This window comes from Erinaceus europaeus, chromosome 3 (genome assembly GCF_950295315.1).
Source record: "Erinaceus europaeus chromosome 3, mEriEur2.1, whole genome shotgun sequence".
NCBI lineage: Eukaryota > Metazoa > Chordata > Mammalia > Eulipotyphla > Erinaceidae > Erinaceus > Erinaceus europaeus.
In genome coordinates, this window is record NC_080164.1 from 26,179,634 (window position 1) to 26,207,631 (window position 27,998).

Consider the following 27,998-nt stretch of genomic DNA (forward strand, 5'->3'; position numbering starts at 1 on the left):
GGATGACTAAGTTCACTTTGTGATAAATCACTGAACAATACTTGTATGGAAAGTGATTTTCCAGATGTATGACATTTAAAATACAGCAAAGAAAGTTTTCAAATGTTCATCTGAACACTGTTCACTAATTACTAATTGTTTCAAGACATCAAATTTACTTTGGCCTGTAGACCAAGAAGCAGGTAACTCAATATACAGCAAATTTCATACATGTCTCTTCTATTTCTGAAAGCACAAAACTGAGGGGAAGGCTTACAAAAACCAATGTTACAATCCTGGAACAGGTGAAGTCGGAATGTGGATCTAAATGAAAGAACTATATTCTGCTGTTGTTATCTTCAGGGTCTCATAACATATGTGTGGTTTTACTGTCTTGGGCTGACATTTCAGACAGAAATAAAGATACAGACTGACAGATGAACAGACAGATAAAAGTGACAGCAGTGAAGTTTCTCCCCTGGGCTGAGGGACTCTCATGTGGCTGGGGTGTTTGAACTCAGGTCACAAGCATGCCAAGGCAGACACCATACTAGGTGAGCTACCTTTCCAAGGCAGAACTATGTTTATCTGCCACAAGATTAGACTATAAAGAACTGGAAATACCATGGCAATCACGACACTGTGAAGAGCTTATTTATTTAGACGGGGGCTGGATGCAACAAGGAAACAGTAAGCAGACAATATGACTAGTCTTGTTTCCTTTTTTTGTCAAGGATAAACTGACTAAATCAAATAGACAAAATTACTTATGCAAAGTAAACATTTATTCTCTCTCTGTAGCTTCTGAATTTCCTCACTATTAGGATGAAATGCACCTAGGACTACCAACTACATGGCTTCTCCAGAGTTACGGGTTGTTCTAAGCTAGAATTTAAGAGTTCGCTTTTAAGATTATGCATTCCTTTTCAAGCCTTTTTTTTTTTTTTTTAAGGCCTCATCTTTTAAAGGTTTCTTTCTTTCTTTCCATCATTTTTTATTTGGTAGAGACAGCCAGATATTGAGTGGGATGGGGAAGGGAGAGAGAGACCAAGACACCTGCAGCCCTGCTTCACTCATGAAGCTTTCCCTGTGCAGGTGGTGACTGGGGGGCTTGAACCCGGGTCCTTGTGCATTGTAACACATACACTCAACCAGATGCTCCACCACCCAGCTCCTCTTTTCCAAGTCTTTGTTTGGTTTGTTTCTTCTTTCAAGTCTTTTTTTAAAATTATCTTTATTTATTTATTGGACAGAGACAGCCAGAAATGAAGAGGGATGGGGCAGATAGAGAGGGACAGAGACAGAGACACCTGCAGCCCTGCTTCACTACTCGCAAAGCTTTCCCCCTGCAGGTGGGGGCTGGGGGCTTAAACCTGGGTCCTTGCGCACTGTAATGTGTGTGCCACCACCCAGCTCGCCCTTTTTCAAGTCTGAATGATTGAAATTATCCTCTCTGCTGCTTAACATGTAAAAAAGCCTCGACTTGTGGAATACTGTTGAGAGCAAACATGTGAAGAACGGAAGCCTTCTCTTCCAGAGTTCTCCCTAGTGGATGAACTGAGACGTGTATGCCCATGTCCTCTCTGTGTTCCAGACACTTTCTGATACTTGCCTTCATCTGCCCTGTTGATTTCATGCTCGGGAAGCCTTGAGCTGCTGGGTCTGGAAGGTGAACCCACAGATGGCTGCAAGGAGGGAAGCTCATCAACATCTCTCAAATTAGCAAGCATATCTTGTAGTTTTGACCTATTGGGCCCTAGCCCGAAAAAAGGGAGGAAGGAAACGAACAAACAAAAACAAAAACAAAAACAAAGGAAGCAGAATTAATAATGCACGTCAAAGTGGTGCCATAAATCTTATCTGCCACAGTGACCTTTAAACTTATCCTACTATAGTAATAAAAGTAAATAATTTTCAAGGTTTTTTAAAAAATCATTTTACTTCTTGAAAAGAATTACACCTTACACACCAAGTTAATGGGACAGCATCACTATTTGCAAGAAAGAGTGCTCCTGTGCAGCCAGAACCATTCAAAGTACTGTCCTTCTATGACCCTTATACAGTGCTCTAAATGCAGACGCATCAACACAGTGAAGCTACCACCTACTGAATCAAACAGCAACATCCTTTTCTGTGTTTAAATTAAGTCGCATTCATTGCCTTGCATCCTGAAATATGGTACCCAAGGGTGAAGTCTCATGCCCTACTAATTACTTACCTGAACTTTGCTTCTTCATTCTCCCATATCCCTGTTTTGACTGTTTTATATAGGATAGAGGCTGAAACAGATCTTCGGTAGTTTTTCCTGTTACAAGTTTAATTAAGAATGGGAAAATCTTACCCATAGTCCATTACGGTTTTTTTTTTCCTACACCAGCAAAGAATACAACTATTTTAAAGCAACTTTAGCTAATACTTAGAATTCTATTTTAAGACAATATAACTGGAATACACAATGTGACTGGAAGTATTTCTACTAGACCATAGTAAAGGACTCAACTTTTTCAAACTTTTTTATGGTGATTTATAAATTAATGCTGTATTTATCTATTCTGAGTTTTGCTCCAATTCTTTTATCCTAAATTAGCTCTTACGATAAGCATTAGTTTGTTCCCAGACTACTATTTTATCAAGATACTACAAAGTGAACATGATAAAATAAACCAGACAGTATCTTAAATCTTCCTTTGAAAGTCCCCCAGAAAACTATTTTTCTTCACCATGTTAAGGAATTATGTACTGTATGCATGAGTACTGGTCAGAATCCCAGATGCAGGAGATTTAGTAGCTTCTACTAGTAGGAATACCATTCCAGTCAAATGGTGTGGTTTTAGAACTCAAATGCTAAATTCCAACTACAGCGATGCCTTGATAACTAGTAAGAACAAAATAACAGAATAGGAGATGAATCCTGCAAGTCCTGGTTACCTTTCCAATTAAGAGATGCTTTACATTTTAAGATGCTGATTAATGTAGCACAGTGACTTAAAGGAATACATCAACTCTAAGTCAACCTGAAATTAAATAGTCTCATTACGCGTGTATGGTATTGAGATATAAATCTTAACATGTTTTGTCATGACTTCAAAAAGCCATTAACAGCTGTCCCAGGAGATAGCACAGTATATATTAAATGCCAGACACACAACATGAGGTCTCAAGTTTAATGCCCAGCATCACTTGTGCCAGAGTGATATTCATGTTGATAAATTTCTCTCGTGTTAATAAATCTTTTTTTTAAAAGTCATAGCAAGTTATGTCTACATTTTAGATTATTTTTTAATTGATAAGTTTTGGTGGAAGGTGCAAATGTTCTCACATTTTAACATATTAATCTCTCACTATCATCAATTTATTGAGAGGGCTTCAGGTAATATCACCTTTCAGCCATGGACCAAGTTGATGTTAACAATGACATTAGCAATGGGCACTGACTTTTTATCAATTCAAGCGAAAATTGAAAATAGTTTTAGAGTTAAATATTAAGTAATGACCAGGTTGTAAAAGAATTCCCTAACAGGACTGATAAGCTTAACATCACTTAAAAAAAAAAAAGAGAAAAAGTTTATCCTTCCTTCTAATCTTTTGCAACTCTTAAATACAGGTCTCATTAAGCTGGAATTTTAACTTTACATTACTTTCAATATCCCAAAAGATGAAGTTCCTATTGCCATCAAAGGGAGGTCCATCTCCCTACCACTGATGAGAATAGAAGCATGAGGAGGTAGCTTAGCCTTGTTCTCCCAGGTATGCATATAAAAGATTGTATTCAAAGATATTTGAAAGCTTTCTTATTTAGATTTTACATACTCTACCTAATACATATTCTACAAATAAAAACTACTGATAAATTGCATGATGAAAGAGATATATATGATTCACAGGGCTAGACCTTCCATTTTAGCTTCTGTTTTTGATGTGGAACATTTTATTGAAAAGAATAAAGTTAACGGTAACATTATTATAAAGTAAATTGGTCAAAATTTTAAAGTTAGAAAATTCATGCCTTTAAAAGTTACATATTTGACTCTGTGCCCTGTATAGCATATAATGAAAAGAGCAAATGAGCTGTGATATGGATATATAGAACATTCAGGGGTAGAAATTAACTTTCTGTCTCTGTGATGTAGAATTACAAGCAGTAATTCTGGTGGGTTGCCAGTGGGTCACACCAGATGAGATATTGTACTGCTAACAGTAAAAAGACAAATATCATAAATAAGCATATATTTTTTTTATAAATCAAATTATCACTCTGTGCAACACAGTCCCACAGTCTCATGAGGCTGTGGCTTTATTACTGAAATATAGTGTATGATTCCATAGTCATATGCACAGTTTGCTTTAAGCCAATAAAATCAAATGGCTAACCATTTAATTTCAACCCCTGAGAGCAGGTAAAAGAAAAGAGGTCAGGAGCAGAAAAGAAAAAGAGTAAGTAGTTTTAGGAAAACACTGAAAAACAAATTGGGGCATGTGAAAGAGGCGAGATTGATGATTTACAGATACAATGTTTTCCACTTACTCTTCACCCCTTTTTTCCCCTTTCTCTCCTTTTTGTACTGTTCCTTGAGTTTGGTAATTACTCCCTGGTCCACATTCCAGGCTTCAGGCATAAGACATTGGTCTTCCTTTTCTAAACAGAGTGAAACAAATGAAACAGCCTTTTTCAATTAAGTATTAGACAGTCTCAGTTAATTCACTGCTAACGTCAATGAGTGACATCATTATTTTCTTCATATTATCACTAAGAACATTTGCATACTCATTAAACATTATACAATATGAAACAGGTAAGAAGCCATGATTAATTCAATTTTCTAGTTAGGAATACTAATTTTCTACCGAAAGAGACATAGAAGAAAAAAAAAAGAAGAAAAGCCTAGGAGATGAATGACTTTTTTAAGCCCTGAAACTCTGTGATGAGGAATTTTCATGCCATTTTCTGAATTCCACTAAGACTCACAAAAGAGCATTACTTTTTAATTAATTTATGTGACTTCGAAAGATGACTAAGACATTAGACAAAACAGCCTTCAATAATCTTTACATTTCAAATATTTTATATTTCTGATGTGTTAAAAAAAAAAAAGAACATTTTACTTTGCAGATCTTGGACCTAGTATTTATCAATCATCAACTTATTAGTCAAGCTTATTTCCAAATTTAAAACACTTAAGGTGATATGTTTATAAATTCTTTTTTTTTCCATTTTCCTTCCTCTTTATATATTTTTTAACTTTTATTTATAAAAAGGAAACACTGACAAAAACTATAGGATAAGAGGGGTACAACTCCACACAATTCCCATCACCAGTTTATAAATTCTTAAAATAGGAACATGAGTTTCTAGTAGAAAAGAAGTTCAATAATTGACTTTTATATTTGTGGAGAAGTGTAGAGAAAAAATGTTATATATTTTATGTTTAATGTAAAATAATTTCTGGTAGAAAAGAAGTTCAACAATTGACTTTTACATTTGTAGAGAAGAAAGTGTAGGGAAAAAATGTTATTTATTTTATGTTTAATATAAAATAGTTTGTGTTAGCTCATGATTCTCACTTGAACTCAAGACTCTTATCATTATAAAGACAAACATCTCAACATAAACATGTAGGACCAAACTCCCAGTGTCCCCACCCAATCTCTATCACCCACAGAGCACCCCATCTCATCTGATGGCAATTCCATTTGCCCCCACCCTTCCTTTACACTCACATCAAACATTTCAAGTATATTGCTTTTCTACCTTCAAAGCATCTGGACTGAATACTTGTCAGCATACTCACTGCTTTTCTAACCATTTGGTCTCTTGCTAAAAATCACTACTGTAGAAGTTTCTTCCTCTCCCCAAAAAGTCAATCACTAACAGTGAGCACCCTGGGTAGTCTATTCTCAACAGGACAGCCAGAGAGATGCATTAAGATCAGTCAGGTCATGTCATCATTCTACTCAAATCCCTTCCACGACTCCCCATCTCACCATGGTCTACAAGGCCCTGTACGATTTGGTCATTTCCCACTACCATCCCCTTAGAATCACTCTGCCATCCTTCAATTCATGGAGACAGGGTTGCTGGTAAGTTAGTGTATTTGATCTGGTTTCCTTCTTTCTGAATACTCCTTTCCCAGGTCAACTCAACAACGTCAGGTCTTTTACTCAATTTGTACCCTCTAAGTGGGACTTGCTATGTAACCTGCTCCCAATGGCCTTGCTGACCACAATATACTCTCACCCCTTTTGCCCTCTTCCACCTTTTCAATTTTCCATAGCATCTGTCACCTGCAGACATTCTGTGTCATTTAACCTGCTTGCTGCCTACTGCCTATATGCACACAGTAGATTGCAGGAAACTTCAAGGTAAGAATCTTCATGGAGAAGACCTGGCACAGAGAAGTCACTCTAATCAAAATTTGTTGAATGGTTGGAACAAACAGAAAGGACAGAATAAATAGGAGTCAGAGCTGGTGAGAGAGCTCACCTGGGAGGATGTCTACTTTGCCATGGTCGTGACCTGATTCACACCCTCAGTACACCACAGGGGAGTACTCTGACAGTGGAGGGAGCTTTGGTGCTATGGTATCTTGCCTTTGCCTTTATGATGAAGTCAGCTCAACACAGGGAAGCCCCAGTAGTGGCAAAACAATTAACAGAAAGTAAGTATGACTCTACTTTAAAGAAGATGTAACTCGAGTTTAAAAAAGTGTTCACTGAGTTTCTGAAAACACTAAGCACAATAAAAAATTATAGACAACTACAAACTATCACTAGCAGAAATAATTTATTTCATAGGAAAACAATCTAACAATAAGAAACCAAACTGGGTGGCTTATGGAGTCTATTATGTCTTCATGTTTATTAAGTAAAAACTGAGTGTCTTCCACATCTTAATTAAGACTCAAAAAAACAGTAATGAACATGGAAGTTGTATGATAAAATCTGAATTACAAAATCCTTACAAAATAAACAGTCTAACCTCCAGTCAATGGAAAGGCTCTACTCACGAGCAGAAATATTCAGTACGCTCCTAAACAGTGAGCTCACTGTGGGAATGGCCTCTCACACCTGTCAGTAACTGCATGGCAGGTGAGGTAATGAAGTACACATAGGTATCATAATAATCTGGGCCATGCCTCACATGCTCCTGCAAAGGAAGTTACTGTGGGGAATAAACTATGCTTTACTGACTCACATGAGACATGACCTTGAGAGGACTTGCAGGAACTGAAGGGTTTTTTTTTTTTTTTTTTTGCCTCCAGGGTTATCGCTGGGACTCAGTGCCTGTACTACGAATCTACTGCTCCTGGAGGCCATTTTTTCATTTTGTTGCCCTTATTATTACTGTTGTTGATGTTGTTACTGCTGTTATAGTTGTTGGACAGGACAGAGAGAAATCGAGAGAGGAGAGGAAGACAGAGAGGGGGAGAGAAAGATACAGACACCTGCAGGCCAAGGTAATTGTGAAGTGACCCCCCCCCCCCCGCAGGACGGGAGTGGGGGCTTGAACCAGGATCCTTACGTCAGTCCTTGCACTTTGCGCCATGTGCACTTAAAACTGCGGTGCTACCACCCAGCCCCTGGAACTGAAGATTTTTTAAGGAAGGAGCTGACAGAAATTATTCTCTCTTTTGCATTCTGACCTCTCTGCCCCTCAGTTGCTGTTTCTGCCATTCCTGCTTCTCCCAATGTGCCGTTTACCCTGGAGCCCAGGCATCATAGAAACTGGTGAAGTGGAAGATCAAGGACTCGAGCCCCATGGCATCTTTTAACAATCTAATAAACCTGCTGAGTTTTATATACCCCAGCAAAGAGAGTTCATTTATTTTTTAATTTTTTAATAATAAGTTACACAAGAGGCCATGCAGCCGTCTTTGCAGAAAAACAAATGCAATCACCCTTACAATCAAATTGGCAAAGAAAAGGGATGACTATTGTTTATAGAGTTTTGTATGACTTCTCAGGAAAAAAGATAGCAGTGGATCTAGTTATTTAGCTGAACTAGTCTGGGTAACTTGATAGATAATAAGCCCAGCAGGGAATAACACAAAAACTTATCTCACTTTAACTTCCTGATTTTTAGACTTCAGGTGAAAAGCAATTCAGTCACTACTCATTATATTCTTAGTGACTAAGTAATTATTCCAAGTAGGCCTTCCAATATTTTCCACCAAAATGGAAAAAAAAAAACTCTACCATTAGCTCCATCACTATCACAGAATCCCTGATTAACCAACCATGATAACAGCAAACTTGCATGTTCTAAGGGAAAGTTGAGGCAGATGAAAAATAGTTATTATTTACTAGTATCAGTAATATCAGAAAATCACTTTTTAATGATGCTGGGACAGAGGAGCAAACCAATTGGCCCAGTTTGATTTTCTGGTAGGTCTAAGGGCACTGAGAGACCTGCTGTGCTGGGAAATTATGCCGATGCAGTCACATCTGCCATGTTGTCCCCTCAGGCTACTGCTAGTTCCCGGGAGAGTTGGGACATTCTCAGAGTGCCTGTTCAGCCATGTTGTGCCCTCAGGGCATTGTCTATCCCCCCCCCCCCACCTGGAGTGCTTTGGTCACTCCTCCCCCCTCCCATTCTCACGAGAGTTATCATACTATCCTGGAGGGCTATGGTCACTCCTCCCCCTTCCCATTCTCAGCGAAAGCTGCTCCTATAAAAGCCTTTCTTCTTCCGCACCTCTCCCTCTTGCCAGTGCTTCACTCCGGTGTTCAGATGCAGTAACTGCGTGAGGCGGCCATTTTCGCTACCTCCACGTGGCCCAACCTGCTTCTCTAGCACCCAACTCTGAGGTGCCAGCGCAAATAAAGATTTGTGTTTCCTCTTCGCTCCGGACCCCCTCTCTCTCTTCTCCGCGGCCTGCGCACAACAACACTGCTGGGTTCAGAAGTGTAGACCATTCTGCCCACACGTGCGGATTGGGTGTCAGTTTCCAATGAAAGCAACAAAAGATACACAAGTCAGTACTTAACAAACAGCAGAAAAGCCATTAGAAAGTTTTAATAAATACCTCTGAATTAAAAAGAAAGACTTCTGGTACATGAAAGAAGTTCAGTCTACCTCCAAGACAAAGCAGAAATATCAGCAACACAAACAGTATCTCTTCCACAGGTTACTCATCCTAAATATCCCTCAAAAGTGGTAAATTATAAGCTGTGAATAAATGCATCATGACTTTCCCAACAACCCAACATATGCCAGTCAACATGTACCACTTTATTTAAGGCCCAAGTTATACCCTCAAGTTTACTGGGGTTAACATTTTAACTAATTTACTCTTCCATAATTGCAGCTGCAATTCTTTGTTTCTGTGCATGTGTATACACAACTGTATGTACTATGCCTACAACTGAAATCCGTATTTGAAGTACTTATTTGAATGAAAGTAGATTAAAACAAACAAACAAACAAAAACTCCAGGATCATTGCATGATGGTTATGTAAAAAGATCTTCGTATCCGAGGTTCCAAGTCCTAAGGTCCTATCCCAGCACCATCATAAGGCAGAACTGAACAATGTTCTGGTTAAAAAGAAAATACTCCCAGACCCCTACCCCACTAGGGAAAGAGAGAGACAGGCTGGGAGTATGGATCGACCTGCCAACGCCCATGTTCAGCAGGGAAGCAAGTACAGAAGCCAGACCTTCCACCTTCTGCACCTCATTGTGACTCTGGGTCCATACTCCCACAGGGCTAAAGAATAGGAAAGCTATCAAGGGAGGGCATGGGATATGGAGTTCTGATGGTGGGAATTGTGTGGAACTGTACCCCTCTTATCCTATAGTCTTGTCAATATTTCCATTTTATAATTTAAAAAATTTAGTAAAGATTAAAAAAAAAATGATTCCAATATGCATAATCTAACTACCTCTAACAACTTAAAAAAAAAAAAAAGACTAGTTTGCATGTATGAAGTTTCTGGTTCAGTCCCCAGCACTGGAAGGTAAAAATCTTATTTAACAGAAATAAGATTTTTTTTTTCTTTTGTAGTACTAGGTCACCATGCATGTGATTTCACTGCCCTGAAGCCAAATTTTTCATAGTTTTTACTTTAGATAAGGAAAGAGGCAGAGTGAGAAGGAACAACACGACAGAGGTCCAGGCAGTGGCGCACCTAGTTGAGTGCACATTTCAGTGCACAAGGACCCAGCTTTGAGCCCTTGGTCCCTACCTGCAGGGGGAAAGCTTTACAAGTGCTGAAGCAGTGCTGCACGTGTTCCTCTGTCTCTCTCCCTATCACTCCCTTCCTTCTTAATTTCTGGCTGTCTCTATCCAATAAATAAATAAAGATGAAAAAATGTTTTTTACACTGCTCTACTATCTGTGGAGCTTCCCCAGGTGATATCCCTGGCACTCCCATGTGCTGTCAAGGCAACACCAGGGTCCTTGTCCACAGTGTGTCCTCTTCCAGTGGAGCTAACTTCCAGCCCCAGAAACCAGGCAATTTAATGCCAAAATTCCAAATTCTCCTCTTGTTTTTTTAACTAAGGCTTTGAATACACACTGAAATATATAAACCTCGTTTACTAATTAAAAATCCACTTTTGTTTTTAAATAATTATTTTAAATCCTTTTTTTGAATAGAGAAAGAAAGAAATTAGATGAGTGAGATTATGAAGTACCGCCCAACACTACCTGGTCCTCACCACTACACTTCCTAAGATCTAACTGAGTGCTATCAGAAAATCAGACTCTTGTAAGGTATTTCAAACTAGAGTAACAGAAGGGACTGAACTTGCAGTATGCGTCTGCCTCTTCCCTCAGGCTCCCTTCCTCACCTCTCTTCTATTAAGATATAAATTGCATTTCCAATATTCACCCTTTAATTCTAGTTCCTTTGTATGTGAATTCCAATTTCTTAGTGACAGAAAAATATAACAAACATTTCTCAGCTAAAATACTAAATTTTAATTTCCAATTGCTAAATATAATAGAGCTGTGGCGTGTGGCTCAAAAGGTTTAGGATATTAACACATGAGTTTCCTACTTCCACAAATGATTTTAAAAGCCATGGAAGATGACTGAATTATTCATAGTCATGCTCTTCCATGGATACTACATGGTTTACTTAGCTAAAATGTAAAGTACGCTCTGCTTGATAAAAGTGAGATCAACATCTAACTACCGAGCCCTTTTATCTTACAGGGGCAAAAAAAAAAGGCTTTATTCCTGTCTAAATAGATGATATGAGTGTGATTTGATTTTGATCTGCTAATTAAAGAGCATGAGACAGCAATTAATGTGCCACAACAGTTTAACAGAAGCAAAGTTCTATTCACCATTTTAAGTCACCAGTATATTTACTTTCATATTTGAAAAATGGCTCCTAAGCCCTAATGAGAAAACTGTACACTCTTATTTCATATGAAATAAATGTATAGGAAGGACACAGTAAGAACACAAGTGCATAAACAAAAGGTGCAATTTGAACTTAGATTTCAAACTTAAAAAAAAAAAAAAAAACCTTTATCTAGAGTAGAAAAAACCGCCAGGTCACTAGCAGAATTAGACTGTGTAACAGAAGCAAAAAATCATGAATATGGATAAAATAATTCCACTCATTTAATGAATCGTTATTCAGAGAATAACTAATTATACTTATATCTAATAACTAATTATACTTATGTATGATTATACCTGAACAATAATTACTCAGAGTATAAGCTAACTTCAAAGAAAAATCCCTAAGGAAAAAAATAAGGATAGTTATTGATTCTCTAGCCTTATTCATTTAGAGCAGAGATTATTAAGTGATTATTAAGGGAGTCTTGGAATTCTTCAGCTTTCTTCATTCTCAACATGTCTCTATATTACTTATATACACACGCACAAACCTGATGGACTGGTAATTTTTAAAAATGTATCGCAAATTTACCTTACATGGAGCAACAATTCATTTCTAAACTTCTACAGTGAGTGTTATATTAGAGAAGCTTTCTCCAAAACTGCTTAACTCTTGGTAGATATTTAAAACACTAATCTATATCATCAATCTTCAATTTATACTTCTTTTTTGCACAAAAGATGCTTGAGATAGGGAGTCGGGCGGTAGCACAGTAGGTTAAGTGCACGTGGCGTGAAGCGCAAGGACCGGAGTAAGGATCTCGGTTTGAACCCCTGGCTCCCCACCTGCAGGGAAGTCGCTTCACAAGCGGTGAAGCAGGTCTGCAGGTGTCTCTCTTTCTCTCCCCCTGTATTCCTCTCCTCTCTCCATTTCTCTGTCCTATCCAACAACGACAACATCAATAACTACAACAATAAAAAGCAACAGGGCAACAAAAGGGAAAATAAATTTTTAAAAAAGATACTTGAGATAAGGTCCCTGAAATTCCCCCTATGACATTCTCATGCTAAAAGATGCTTGAGATAAGGTCCCTGAAATTCCCCCTATGACATTCTCATGCTCAATTCTAGAAATTCTAGATGTGCATGTTTTGCTGTCAGCAGAAAAAAAACAAAAAACATTATATATGTGAATTCAAATTATATTCATGCTGTATTGCTCATATTAAAAAACATCACAAGGGGCTGGGTAGAGGTGCACAAATTACAGCGCGTAAGGAAGAAACCAGAGTTCAAGGCCCCCAACCCCACCTGCAAGGAGGAAGCTTCAAAAGTGGTGAAGCAGTGCCACAGGTGTCTCTCTGTCTCTCTTTACCTCTCTATCTCCTCCTTTCCTCTCAATTTCTCTCCATCTCTATCTAATAAATAAATAAACAAATAAATAAGAAACATCATGAGGTAATTAGTTGTATAAACTTTGTAAAACACACATGCATGCTAGGTAAAAAAGTGGCAGCAGTAAAATGACTGAAAATACCTTTCCTTCCTTTTTTCCTTCCTTCCTTTCAATTATTTATTAATGAGAAACATAGGAAGAGAGAGAGAGAAAGAACCAGACACCACTCTGGTACATGTTCTGCCGGAGACCGAACTCAAGGCCTCACAAATCAGAGTCCAGCGTTCCATCCACTGCGCCATCTCCCGTACCACAATACTCATCATTTCAATACTGTAAAAGTTTTTAAATGCTGTGCAAGATGTTGCCCTCCTGGTAAAATATCAGTTTCTTCTCGTTCACATGTCATCTCTGATAGGACCCAGTATGTTCCCTTACCCCAGTCTGTTCCATCGCCTGCACTTCGAGATTCACTGTCTCCTTCTTCTGATGTAACCAGGAAGTCAAACTCCTTTAGAGCTTCTTTTGTATCTCGATCTTCACTGCTATCAGACACTTTTTTCCTAACAATCTAATGGGGGGAAAAAGTTAAATTAAAATATAAAGATATGTTCTGGAATTAATTTAAATAATGGTGATATATTCCTTTATCACTTCAATGAGAACAGTCCTATGTTTTCTTCAGAAAACGTACTTCTATTGAGTAAAATAACCTTCATACCTATTCAATTCAGTGGAAAAGTTATCATTTTTAAGAGACAGCATATTATATAGTTTTAAACAACTTTCACCTTTTGCAATAACATGAATGGAACCACATACTGAAAAGACGGACTATGATATATACTTAATTCACAACTAGATGGAAAATGATCCCCCCCCCCAAAAAAAAAGACATTATGAGAAGGACAAGCAAACCATGCATTTCTTGAATGCAGTCTGTGCAATTTGCATTCTAACCTAACCAAAAGAAAGTACTCATAAAGCATTGGAAGAATTCTTCAGAATATAAACACGATAAAGTGTATCTGTATTACTTCCACTTCTGCAAAAACTGAAATCATAAAAATCATAAACACAATGACTTAAGCTTCAGAAAGTACTCTGGTGGGGGGTGGGTTCTCACTATTTCTATTATCCTCACTTTGCAACAATTGTCTCTAGTTGCTCTCTCTATATAATCCACATTTCCCCCTAATATAATTAGCTTTGAAAGTGAGGCTTAATTTAGATTTAAAAGCGAATCTGTCTTCTAGGGATTCCCTAAAGCCACAAATCCAGCTGGAGTATTAAACTTAGCTTTCATGAATGTAGAGATGAATCTGAACATCTATATGCCAATGTTCTTTATGAATTATCTTTTTTTTTTAATCCAAACCAAAAGTCCTAAAACGTTAGGATGACGGAGTTACAGCTTATTTTTGGTAAAAATTGACTCAACATCTCAACTTCTCCAGACAACTACTACTTCTTGTCACACAAAATAGAGGGATCAGAACAAACTATCACTTAATTACTGTGGTGGCATAAAATTTCAAAAGGCTGAACAGACAAGTCAATGAAGTAGAAATACACTCTGTGGGGGTCAGGTAGTAGTGCACCAGGTTAAGTGCAAACAGTGCAAAGTTCAGGGACCAGCGCAGGGATCCCAGTTCCAGCCCCCGGCTCCCTACCTGCAGGAAGGGTCTCTTCACAAGCAGTGAAGCAGGTCTGCAGGTGTCTTTCTCCCTCTGTTTTCCCCTCCTCTATCAATTCCTCTCTGTTCTATCCAACAACAAAAGCAACAATAACAACAGCAACAACAACACTGGGGATTCCTCCAGGAGCAGTGGATTCGCAGTGCAGGCACAGAGTCCCAGCAATAATACTGGAGGGAGGGAGGGAAAGAGGGAGAGAGGCAGGGAAGTGAGGGAGGAAGAGGAAAGGGGACAGACAGACAGGGAGACTGAGGAAAAGTAAAGTAAATATCTGAAACTACCATAGCAAAATCAATAAACATTTAAAATTCTAAGCTACATAAGGACCCTAAACAAGCTTGGAAAAAAAAATTTAATGGAAGAGATCTGAAAGTCTACAGAGCCTCTCTGCACAAGCAGCCCAGGAGACAAAAGCCGCATGGATCTGAGCTGACACCAGTCACCATCAAGTACCACAGGCCAGGCCTATCAGCTGACGTCACAGCAATCAACAAGTCTGCACTGTAACAGCAAACAACATTACCATTCCTACAGAAATGCTGAAATGTCTAATGAATTCACAAAAAAAAGTCAAAGATCTGAATTAATACTATTCTTGGATTTGAAATCAACACTGAAAAGTCTTAAATTTACCTAAATTTATTATTATTTTTTTTAAAAAGTGGTTTAAGAGTTTAGGTTGGGGAGTCGGGCTGTAGCGCAGCGGGTTAAGCGCAGGTGGCGCAAAGCACAAGGACCGGCATAAGGATCCCGGTTCGAACCCCGGCTCCCCACCTGCAGGGGAGTCGCTTCACAGGCGGTGAAGCAGGTCTGCAGGTGTCTATCTTTCTCTCCTCCTCTCTGTCTTCCCCTCCTCTCTCCATTTCTCTCTGTCCTATCCAACAACGACAACAACAATAACTACAACAATAAAACAAGGGCAACAAAAGGGAATAAATAAAAAATAAATATTAAAAAAAAGAGTTTAGGTTGGAAGGAATAAAACATATATCCCTAAACATATTCATATCTCAGTTATGTAGCTCACCGTTGAAGTATCAATAATGCTTTTCTCTCTTCCATCTGTGTCATCTTCATCTTCATCACTGAAATCTGCTGCACTATCAAGGAATTTGAAATTATCCAGCACGGAGGCAGAATCTGTTAACTCGGATTTTCTGGTTTAAAACATGTATATCTTGCTAAGTTAATTTTTATCAGTCAATGCAAGAATTAATCCATGATATGCTCTACTGACTTCAGCTTACACTATAAACTATATCATCCCTTAAATCATATTACAGTCTACACAGATTTTTGTCCATTACACTTATAAAGCTTTTGACTATATATAATACACTTATATACACTTATATACACTTATAATACACTTATAATACACTTATATACATTTATATACACTTATATACACTTATATAGCTTTTGACTATATATAATATAGGAACTACTTAATCTACTAAAAGTATTCTGCAATCATATTTATTGAGATTACTGGCAACCTAAAGTAAAGACTCCCACCTCCTGATTCAGCAATACTTTGAATTTCTGTCTCTGTCCAATAATAAATGAAAAGACTTTAAAAAAAATTTTTTAAATTATTATCTGAAACTTGGTTCAATTACTGAAGATGCCAATAATCTTACAGAAATGAACTAAATTTCAGATTATGATTTTAATTTAATAATCTCAAAATAAATTGAGCAAACAAGTTCTTAGCAGCCAGAATAGAATTTTTCTCCAGTTCATTAGGAGAAAAAAGGTGACATTTTCTTTAAAAATAAATAAATACAAATTATCCACAACGATGGATGGAATTTTAAAACAGATAAATCTTAAATCTCAAACCTACTGAGACCTATATTTTTACTTCTACTCTCCACCCTACATAAATCAGAGAGGCTCAGAATACTTTTATCAGAGGCAAATGACAAGGATAAAACAGAGACAACTAGAGTGTCCTTTCTGAAAGTCTTTGTAAAAATTAGTATAACTAGGAGTAATGTCTATACTGTCTGTACTTACACAGAAAAGCCAGTTACATCTTACATTGATAAAAATAAGTCCATGCAATCTTAATAATGAGTACATGGAGCTAGTGGCATTTGTTTATAAATCAGCTATTTCTCACTATTCCATAAATCCCATAATTTGGGTTTATGTTCTAACTAAAAGAAACTATGCCCTCCAAAGAAAATGGAATACACTTTAATTAAAGCCATTCTTCCAAAATATGCACTAAAGTTAAGTAGAGAGAGTGGCTCGGCAGTGGCACACCTGGTTGAGTGCACACACTGCAACGCACAATGCCCACAGGGAAAGCTTGGCAAGTGGAAGAGCAGTGCTGCCTGTGTCTCCCTCCCTCCCTATCTTCCCTTTCACTCTCAATTTCTGTCTCTATCCAGCAAATAAATAAATATTTTTAAAATAAATGAAATCTTAAAAGATTAAGCAACATTCTATTTGGACTTTCATAGGAACTTTTTTTTTTTCTAAAAATCATGTTAAGGGAGTTGGGCTGTAGCACAGCGGGTTAAGCGCAGGTGGCACTAAGCTCAAGGACCGGAGTCAGGATCCCGGTTCCAGGCCCCGGCTCCCCACCTGCAGGCAGGTCCCTTCACAGGCGGTGAAGCAGGTATGCAGGTGTCTGTCTTTCTCTCCCCCTCTCTGTCTTCCCCTCCTCTCTCCATTTCTCTCTGTCCTATCCAACAACAACGACATCAATAATAACTACAACAATAAAACAATAAGGGCAACAAAAGGGAATAAATAAAATAAAATAAAAAATTTAAAAATCATGTTAATTTTTCTTTCAATTAACTCTCCTTATTTAACTGTCCGTGTTCATTTTGAAAAGAACTATATGTAACTTTATGACTAATGACCCAAAAAGCAAAACAAAATATTTTTTAAAACTACTGAATCTTTTACTTACAATGTTAACATATATTTAAAACATATTTTTCACAGAAGAGTTATAGCATTGTTAAATAAACAAAAGCCACTAAGAAGTTATTTCCAAAAACTCTGAGGTATTTAAATAGAATTTCTGGCTCACCAATAATGAAATTTCAGTCTTACTGATCTGACTTTCTAAATAAGATGATGTTCTCATTGTAATTGACTGAATTTTCTGATTAAAGTTCTTATATCTAAAATTATCCTTACATTTCAAGCAAATAAAAGTAAGTAAAAATAGTCTTAAAATAGTCATAAGTGACAATATGAAATTCTATCAAGTTTCTCATTTTTCAGTAAACTTTATTTCTGCACCAGGACTAAAAATGCAAGCATCGCTTATAAACTGACAATGTTTACTAATAAATAAAATTATAGCTAAAACAATGCTTAGACAAAATACTTACCCAATCATGGCTGGCTCTTTAATTTCAGCCTCTGTGCCATTTATAACTGAGTCCTGATTTTTGTCATCTTCCCTGTCAGGGATATCACCTGAAAAGCCCAACAAAGCTCGTACGCGTTTAGACTTCACGTCCAGAATAGTATCTGTGTAGCCCACCTCCTGCAGATACCTATGTGGGAAGAGAACTCTTACTGGTCAATCATGTTAGAGTGAGCATTTTATTGCGTAAATAAAGGCATTCCTTTAAATTCATTAGATGTAGTAGTACAGTACTGTGCCTGTTAAGACTTTCTAACAAATAATCTTCCAGCTGCAGATGGAGCTGTCTCTTGCAGTACCATCCTCTATGGTCACTGAGAAAAGTCAGAGAATTCTACAATACACCATTCATTGCATTTATATTAGATGAAGCTGTTTCTTCATACCTAAGTGCTTTTTTTTTCCCCTTCTAGAGGAATTAGAGCAAACCCACTATCAGATTCCACTGACTTATTATTTTCTATTCCAGTATACCCAGTATCTTTTTTCCTGATATATCATTAGATCAATTGTTTGACATCTACAGAGAATGTCTGTAGCATACATGACCTCCTTCATCACATAAGAGATGACCTATATCCCCAAAGTCACTTCTACAGAAGGGAAGCGTCTATTCTGAGACAATTCTAGGATAAACAGTGATTGTGGTGTAACTGTGGGGTGTAGGACACACATGTGCAAGTTAGACAGGCAGCCACACACAGGGCAAAGAGCATAGACTGATTGGTGGCTTCTATCTGCTTCAAAGGTCCATTCCTGCTACATTCTTCCAGAGGTGGTGGTGGCTTGAGCCTCCCACTGACATGTGACCTCCAACATAGCCTTGTGCCTTCACAACAGCCTCAAATACATATTTCACAGGAGGAAGGCAGGGCAGCAGCTGCATATGTGTGACATTTAGCACATTCTTAGATACCTTTAATATAAAAGTTTAGGGGGCTAGACAGTGGTACACCTGGCTGAGCGTACATGTTATAGTGCAGGACCCAAGTTGGAGCCCCCACTCCCCACTTGCAGGGAGAGATGCTTCATGAGCAGTAAAGCAGTGTTACAAGTGTCTCTGTTTCTCTCTCCTTCTCTATCTTCTTCTCCCTTCTTCATTTCTCTGTCTAGTCAAATAAAATAGAGGAAAAAAGAAAAAGAGAGAAATGGCCAAAGAAGTAGTGGATTCATAGTGCTAGCACAGAGCCCCAGCAATAATCCTAATGGCAAGGAAAATTTAAGTAAAAGGTTATAAAATGGCATAAATTTGCATGTAAATATCAATTAGACTTACATTACAATATATGTATATTCAGACATATGAGTCACCTTAAGTGCATGAATTATTTTAACTATATATTTAAACGTGCAATAAAATTTAGAAGGTTAAAAACTGTACTTTTTTGATGAAGTTAAACCTGTGGAAGGAAATTTACTCTTGATTATTCCTACAAATATTTATGAAAAACAAATTCCCCCACAGGGGAGAAGTGTTTAATATGAAAACAGAAGAGTAATTCAATTAAGCTTTCATTGTAACAATGTAGAAGAGACAAGTACCCAATAACAGTAGTCCCATGACAACATACTTCTCTCCAGTCTGACCACAGGATACTCACTGTCTGAGGAGCTGTCGACCTTGCTTCCACATTAACTGGCTGTTCTGTTGTGGTTGCATCTCTGTTTCGTTACCTTCATCTGGAAAGCATGAAATCCTTTTAAAACTGACTCTACTGAGAACATAGGTCATTTAAAAACATCAACAAAGTTTTATAAGACTAGAGTATATAAAGCTACACTGTACAATATGCTTTAGAGCAACACTTTAAACTCAGTTTACTTAACAAAACTCTACTCCTAGTTCATTACTGCAGCTCAAGCGGCCCTAGAAGAGCAGAGCTGTAACCAAGAGTCTCCTAATCTGAGGTAGCCCTGTCTAAACAAACTGTGTCATACCAGAAGAGTCAAACAGAAGTATTAAGAAGCACCACATCAGACTAAGACAAAACACCAAGGAAAGATAGTTTAAAAGCCAGGTTGGTAAAGGGCAGATAAGTACGGAACAAATTCTTAATCAAATCTAACTCACTCACTAGCTATGAAATAAGAACCTCACGTGTTCTTCTCCCCCCCCCCCCCAGGGTTATCGTTGGGCCTGCACTACGAATCCACTGGTCCTGGAGGCCACTTTTCCCCATATTTTTTACCCTTGCTGTTGTTGTTATTATTGCTGTTGTTGTTGTTGGACAGGACAGACACAAATCAAGAGAGGACGGGAAGACAGAGAGGGGAGAGAAAGACACCTGCAGACTTGCTTCACTGCTTGTGAAGCGATCCCCCTGCAGGTCTCAAGTGTTCATTTTTGCATTCATCATAGCATGATGTCTGACCACACACTAACTGAGGGAAACTTCAGTGTTGTGTTCTCTCTTACTTTGTCTCTCTCACTCACTGCCTCCCTGCTTCTATTTAAAATAAGGGTGGGGATAAAGAAAGTAGGGGGTCTAGTGAGGGGGGCAGACACTTGCAGAACTGCTTCACTATTCATGAAGTTTCCCCTCTACAGATGGGAACCAGGGGCTTGCTTACCACTTGGTAACGTGTACACTCAACCGGGTATGCCACTGTCTGGCCCCTAGAAGCTGATTCTTTTTAAAAATATGTATGTTTCGAGAGAGAATGAGAGAGATCACTACTCAGTTTCAGTATTTGAAGTGCCTAAACTCAACGCCTAGCTTCATACATGCCAGAGTGATGCTATGGTGTTTGTAAACCCTCGCTCTCCCTCGTGTTCTCCCCCGCCCCCATAAATGTATTTTAAGTCATGTTTTGGTTACAAACAAAAAATCTGCAGCTAAATATAATCCAAAGTAATTCTGCTGTTGACATTGAAGAATTAAGAATTCCTCTTTAACTGATAACAAAAGCTCTTACCTCCTGTGTCCCTTTTCTCTCTCTCTCTCTCTCTCTCTCTCTCTCTCTCAGGAACTCAAAGGCACAACACACACACACACCGTACATCTCAAAGTTGCCATTTGTAACAGACATCCAGCAAGACATGGTTATGAGGGTGCATGCTAGCCCTGGATCCTGACCCTCCCACAAGTGTAAGACATAAGCAGAAAGCAGGCAAATGAAAGGATGGGGAGGAGAGACAAGGAAGGAAGGTGACTGAAAGTGATCCAAACGATGCCAAAGCTAAGTGGGTCAGCAAAGAACAACAAACCAGTGGTCCAGGAGGTGGAGCAGTGGATAAAGCATTGGACTTTAAAGCATGAGGTCCTGAGTTCGATCCCCAGCAGCACATGTACCAGAGTGATGTCTGGTTCTTTCTCCCTCCTCCTATCCCTCTCATAAATAAATAAATAAAATATCTTTAAAAACAATAAACTTAATATGTAAATAACTATTTTAATTATAATTATAAATACTATTGCTACATAACATGAATTATTAGCTTCTTTATAATTACTTATTTCTTTTAACTTACCAGAATCATAACTTGGAGGCTTCATATCTCCCTGATTCAATTCTGTCCCATATTTCAACTTGTGGTATTTGGCTCTAATAAAGAAATAAGAAAATATAAGCCATCTTAAAAGATACTGAAATGAACTTTAGACTTGTAATAGTACTAGTTATCTGCCTTTCAAAGGGTCATCACTTTACACTGTGTCTAAGTTGAAATACAAAAGCAATAGCAGTAGTATTTAGTAGTTGCTGCCTTTATACCATAAAGTGCCACTACACAAATTAAAGGAATAACACCAAGAACCAGTCTCCTTTCTGCTGGGAAATTGTGCAGATGCAGTCACATCTGCCATGTTGTCCCCTCGGGCTACTGCTAGTTCCCTCGAGAGTTGGGACATTCTCGGAGTGCCTGTTCCGCCATGTTGTGCCCTCAAGGCATTGTCTATTTCCCCGGGGATATTTGGAGTGCTTTGGTTACTCCTCCCCCCTCCCATTCTCACAAGAGTTATTACCCTATCCTGGAGTGCTATGGTTACTCCTCCCCCTTCCCATTCTCGAGAAAGCTACTCCTATAAAAGCCCTTCTTCTTCCGCACCTCGCTCTCTTGCCAGCGCTTCACTCCGGTGTTCAGATGCAGGAAAGGTTACTGCGTGAGGCGGCCATTTTCGCTACCTCCACGTTGGCCCAACCTGCTTCTCTAGCACCCAACTCTGAGGTGCCAGCGCAAATAATGCGTTTCCTCTTCGCTCCGGACCCCTCCTCTCTCTCTTCTCCGCGGCCCGCGCACAACAACATCTTTCTGTAGTTACAAATGAACAGCACAACATTCTAGTTTCAAATTTTCCTAAAGGTTTCCTGAATTGGATTCTACTGTTAAAAGCACCAGAAAAAGTTAGATTGTGTAATAACCTGGTCAAAGACTGTTATTTGTTAAAACCGAAATTTTGTAAAAGAAAAATCACCTAGAATACTCTGGGACTTAAAAGCCCACTGTGATTTGTCAAGTACATATGACAGTATGCAATCCAAAGGGGTTGGGAAGGCCAAATGCTATGTAAGATATTGTAGTAGGAATGAGTAGAGCTATACTATACACACATAGGCATATTGAAAGAGTTTTTATATATATATGTTTCAGGTTTATAAATTTTGAAGAGATTTTCCATACACCCCAACCCTCCGTCACAGCCCAGATTATCACATTAATCTCCGGAACAGTATGTGCATCTTCTACCAAGAAAGAACCCAGATTGACACACCACAGTCTCCTAGAGCCCTTGACTTACGACAGGGATTGCTCTTGGTATTGTGCATTGTATAGCTGTGAACAAATGCATAACGACATGCAACCGTCATTACAGTCACACAGTATTTCCACTGCCCCACGCGGCCCCTGTGCTCTGCGCATTCATCACTGCCCCACCCTGCCCACTACAATCACTGTTCACTGACTTTGTTCCCATTTCTAGAATGTTGGGATCAGACAGTTAGAATCGTACAGTATGAGTTTCTTCTGCATGTGAGGTTCCTTCATGTCTCTTCACTCTCCTGGGTGAGACTCCACTGTCTCTGTGTATCACGGTCCACCCATTCACCTACTGAAGGGCATGTTGGTTGCTTCTCAGTTTGGGTAATTATGATTCCCCTCCTGCTATAAGTGTCTCTTTGCTGGGTTTTGTGTGGATCAGATATTTTGTAGATGCCAAGATGTGCAACTATCCTGTTGTCTAGTAAAAGAGTAAAAATATGTTCTGTTTTGCAAAAACAAAACAAAACAGAAAACAAAAAACCTGCCAAGCCATCTTCCAAAGTGCCTGTACCATTCCGCATTCACCAACAATGAATGAGAACACCCATTGCTCGCCACCCCAGTCAGCATTAAGTGATGTTCACATTCTACATTTTGTTCATTCAACGGGGACTGTATGTTTCAGCTACTTTTCACACTATTCCTAATGTCGACTCATTTACAGAACATATAACAGCTTAAGAGATGGAGCCATGGTGGGGAGAGATAGCATAATGGTTAAACAAAGAGACTCTCATGCCTGAGGCTCCAAAGTCCCAGATTCAATCCCCCACACCATCATAAGCCAGAGCTGATCAGTGCTCTGGTTAAAAGAAAAAAGGAAAATTAAAAAGAAAAAGAGAGAGAGAGATGGTGCCAGGATTTAAGCTCTGTCATTCAGAATGCAAAACCTGAGCTCTGTGCAACACATATTCTCAAAAATATCCTCCAGAAGCGTCCACATTCCCTGCACTTATAACCCCAGAGGACACACAGCAACAGTTCAGCATGCAGCAGTTGTGTTGTAGTATTATTCTCTCCCTGTACATGCTGCAGTTTTCTCTTGTTCTGCAACAAACCAACACAAACTCAATAGCTTACAACAACCTTCACTTATGAGCTCACATTTCTACGGGCCAGAAGCTCAGGTAGCCTTGAGTCAGGAAGATAACACAGCAGTAACGCACATAACTTGCACAAGAGAGGTTCCAGGTTCAATGCCTGGCACCACCAACAGAGTTAATCAATACTCTGGTCAAAACAAAGCCAAGCTCAGGCAGCTCCGGCTGAGTTTCCTGCCAGGTCTCCTATGACTAGTGTGGAGGCACTGACTGAGCACCAGCCAAAGAATTCACCTCCGAGGCCATTTGGGTTGCTGGCCAAACTCCACCCTCTGCAGCTGTGGGACTGAGGAGACCCTCTTTCCTTTCTGGCAGTTAGCTTCTCTCCGAGAAGCCATGCACATTGCAATGTGCAGCTCAGAGCTCACCTCGCCATGCCCTTTCCTTACTACAGCGATTAAGAGAATAAATGGAGACGTAAAACTACAAGGTACGTTTCCAACAGTGACTAAGCTAAAATAGTAATGGCGGATCCAGAGGGAAGGGCCAAACAGATATCATCACAAATGTGAATTACATCTCGATCCTTAGTACTCTTGAAGTTCGGTATCTATTTGAGCTAAGTGGCCTACTTCTCTCTCTACTCCATATATTTCTTGGGTCTACTCAAACGCTCCTTTGCACCTGCTGAGCTGACCTGGTTCTACCTCCTCCTTCCACGGAAGCACCAGAGTCCACAGGAGGCTGGAGAGATCCAGACCCAGTCTCTGCCTCTCAGGCCCACAGACCCTGCATGTCCTGCATGCTCCCTGCATTCACCTTCCACAGCAGCACTCTGCCCAGACTGGAGTAGGGTGAACAGGTTCATTTGCAAATTGATCGTGGGGACCTGGGTCCCTCTCTATCAGTTCTGGAGAACAGGAAGCAGCCCAAGGTCAGGGTGCAGACAGATTCAATGTCCTGTAAGAATCAGCTTCATGGTTCACAGACAGTCTGTTTGCTGAATCCTCACAAAACAGATGGGAAAATATATTTTTTACATAGTTGGGATAGTCTGTCTTTTCTGGAACAACTCTGAACAGTTAAAGAAGTTACTATTTCTGGTTAACCTAATTTAACCATCAGAAACCAGAAAAACAATCCAAGCACGTGAAAAATTTAAAAGTTAACTAAAAACAGCAATACTATTTTGCATGTTTAATTCTTTTTTTAATAAATTATTTATTTATTCATGAGAAAGACAGAGAGAGAAAGAACCAGACATCATTCTGATATATGTGCTGCCAGGGTACTGAACTCCAGACCTCATGGTTGAGAGTCTTTTGCTTTATCTACTGTGCCACCTCCTGGACCACTGCATGTTTAATTCTCTAGAGTCCACATGAGTAAATAAAATAAAATAAAACTAGAAGTAAAAAACTGTATCTAAGACTTTGTTGACAACTATGGTGGTTATCACTGGAAGGATGGGGACACAGAACTTTAGTGGTGGGTGCTTTGCTGAGCTGTACCCTGGAATCTTATAGTCTTGTAAACCACTATTGACTACCAATAAATAAATCATTTTAATGGCCATATTTAATGTGTTCATACATATACTGACATGCTTGTTTCCTGAAAGTATTCAGAGAATTAATATATGTTTCCTGTAATTAAGACTAGGATCATAATAATTGGAAAAACCAAAACTGCCTCAAAGAAACGTGTTTGAAATATTTTTGTAGTAACATGTACCCACTAAAATGAAGAGAGAAAAAAAAAAGCAGCCTGGGAGGTGGTAGAGTGGATAAAGTGCTGATCACATAAGCATGAGGTCCCAGGTCTGCTCTTCAGCATTATGTAAGCCAGACTGACGCTCTGGTTCTCACTCTCCTCCCTCCTCTTTCTGCATTAATACATAGTAAAGTAAACCTTTTTTTTAATGAAGAAAAATATCTGTGTGCTAATATGGGTTTTATCTGTAAACCTGAGTGAAAAAGAAAGAAAGAAAAAAACAGGTTAGAAACTATGGATGGGTGGTGAGGCACCTGGTTAAGGACAGCTCCCTATCGGCAGTGGCGAAGCAGGGCTGAAGTTATCTATCTTTCTCTCACCCCTCCCACCCCCTCAATTTCTCCTTGTCCTATCCAATAAAATAGAAAGCATGGGGGTGGGGGGAGATAGCCGCTGGGAGCAGTCGGTTCGTAGTGCCAGCCTCAAACCCCAAGCTCCAGCAACAACCCTGAAGGCAATACAAAAAAAAAAAAAGAAAGAAAGAAAATACTATTTCCTTGTGTCTTCTACATATGCATCATATATGTGTGTGTGTGTGTGTGTTCTATAGATACTAGAGTATGTGTGTTATACATATATTTCAGGTATATGTTTTTGAAATAAAAAACAGATAAAGAATAAAAGATAACACATAAGGTATTAATAACATTTCATTTGAGATAGGAAATCCATGAACTAATGCAGAAGGGAGACTACAGTTTAATTTCCTATTATTATTTTTTTTAGATATATATATATATATATATCCCAGTAAATAGGGTTAGCAAGATAACTTACTGGGAGAGTACCTGCTTGGCCGAGTGCATAAGCCAGGTTTGAGTACAGGCCCCTACAGCACTAGTGTCTCTCTATCTCCCCTATCTCTGTCTCTCCCAGTTTAAAAGAGTCAACCCAAGGTGGCAGATCACTGCAACAAAAATCTTTTAGTAAATAACTTTGTTCCAAACTACATAGAACTTTTTTTTTCTATTTCCAATTCTTCCTTTAGTCAAAAGATTCCATATCCAGACTAAAATAATGTCTGTTACTCTATTTCAAAATATTTGAAATAAAGTTGTTTTGATCATTTTAGCATTGATAGCATTTTAATATTTCTAGCATTAATTTGACACACAGTTAACAGAAAGTTCTTAATGTTACTGTCAATCTTTGCAAATTTTCAGAAGCAACAGCACCCCTTACAAGTCAGATTAGCAACTAAAAGTAGCTGGCCTGAGACAATGAAAATGGCAATAAAACTTCATGAATTTACATTTATAAGGAAAAACACATTTTCAAAAGCAAAACACTGCACTATACTGCTTTCTAGTGGTCTTGGAAAAAACTGCAAGAGTTTACCAAAAAAAAAAAAAGGGAAAAGAAACTGTCTACATAATAAATGAAATAAAGAAGTAACACAAGGATGGGGAGATCGCATATTACTTATGCAAAGAGACCCTCATGCCTGATTCCCTGAGGTCCCATGTTCAATCCTCTGCATCAACACAGGCAGAGCTGAGCAGTGGTCTGGTTAAAAAAAAAAAAAAAGTAACAATACAAAACAGTTCACAGAAAAAAAATTAGACAAAAATTAGACAAAAACAAAATGAGTAAAGAACTGCTCTGTTTGTTGTGTTTAATACAAGCTGCGTCTCCTGCATCACTAAATTCACACAGAAATAATGTACTCAGGGACCCTCCCCAACTTAGTAACATTCCTTTTGAAGTCAATACACGAAAATGCCTTCTCAGTCCAGCTGAATCCCATTTTTTAAAGACTTAAGCCTCACAGCATCAGCATTCCTTCTGCTGCTTAACCTTTTTCTGCCTAAATCTGACTAAGAGATAAAGAAACAGATCTCATATCAAGCAATTCTATGTTCCACACATAATGAGACCTCCCAACTAGACTCACTGAACAGAGCATAAAGTGATGTAACAAGTGTAATATCATAAAGAAGTCCCTTCACAGCTTTGTCTCAAAGTCTGCCATTACTGTATGCAATGTGCTAAGAATATAACACAGCATTCCAATCACTTTTTATATGGTGGTGCTAAAAATAATTTTATTTAATGCAGTGAACTGTTACTGAATTCTTATGACAGGCCAGGCCCTGAAAGCTGGGGAAAGTCTGCAGCTGACAGGAGCGGAGGAAGAGAAATGCCTGAGAGACAGAAATGTAAATGAATATCAGAGCAAGCTGGAAGTATAACTCTGTGACAGAATGCATGTATGTGGTCCTGGGTTTGATCCCTGGCACCAAAGAAGGAAGTAAGTAAATGAATCAAGCGCACTGTGATAAAAGGTATGAGTTATGTCAAATGTTCCAGCAATTCAGATAAGGATTATCTAATTCTGTCAAAGGCAATTTCAAGGAAAATTCTCAAAAATAAAATAACACATGGGGGCCGGGTGGTGGTGCACCTGGCTGAGCGCACATGTTACAGTGCCAAGGACCCAGGTTCGAGTCCCCAGGCCCCACCTGCAGGGGGAAAGTTTCACGGGTGAAGCAGGGCTGCAGGTGTCTATCTATCTCCCTCTCTATCACCCCCTTCCCTCTCAATTTCTGGCTATGTCTATCCAACAAATAAATAAAGATTTTTAAAAAAATTTTAAAAAGAAAGTAACACATGAGATTTTAGATAAACACCAGAAAATTATTAGTTTTCCAACCAG

At 38.7% G+C, this 27,998-nt stretch overlaps 1 protein-coding gene across 4 annotated transcripts in view; it reads right to left on the reverse strand.

Moving 5' to 3' along the window:
* The window catches only part of STRN (striatin), an 86,469-nt gene that overhangs the window by 21,786 nt on the left and 36,685 nt on the right, over nucleotides 1-27,998 (reverse strand). Inside the window, exons 3-10 of one of the 4 annotated variants that reach the window (XM_060186867.1) lie at nucleotides 21,240-21,313; nucleotides 19,369-19,447; nucleotides 17,730-17,897; nucleotides 15,395-15,467; nucleotides 13,109-13,241; nucleotides 4,505-4,615; nucleotides 2,198-2,284; nucleotides 1,592-1,735 (exon numbers count right to left, since the gene is read on the reverse strand). In XM_060186867.1, the coding sequence (XP_060042850.1) occupies nucleotides 1,592-1,735; nucleotides 2,198-2,284; nucleotides 4,505-4,615; nucleotides 13,109-13,241; nucleotides 15,395-15,467; nucleotides 17,730-17,897; nucleotides 19,369-19,447; nucleotides 21,240-21,313 (869 nt within the window). Of the gene's footprint in view, nucleotides 1-1,591; nucleotides 1,736-2,197; nucleotides 2,285-4,504; nucleotides 4,616-13,108; nucleotides 13,242-15,394; nucleotides 15,525-17,729; nucleotides 17,898-19,368; nucleotides 19,448-21,239; nucleotides 21,314-27,998 lie in introns of all 4 variants that reach the window. The other 3 variants (XM_060186866.1, XM_060186868.1, XM_060186869.1) reach the window with 3 other exon arrangements.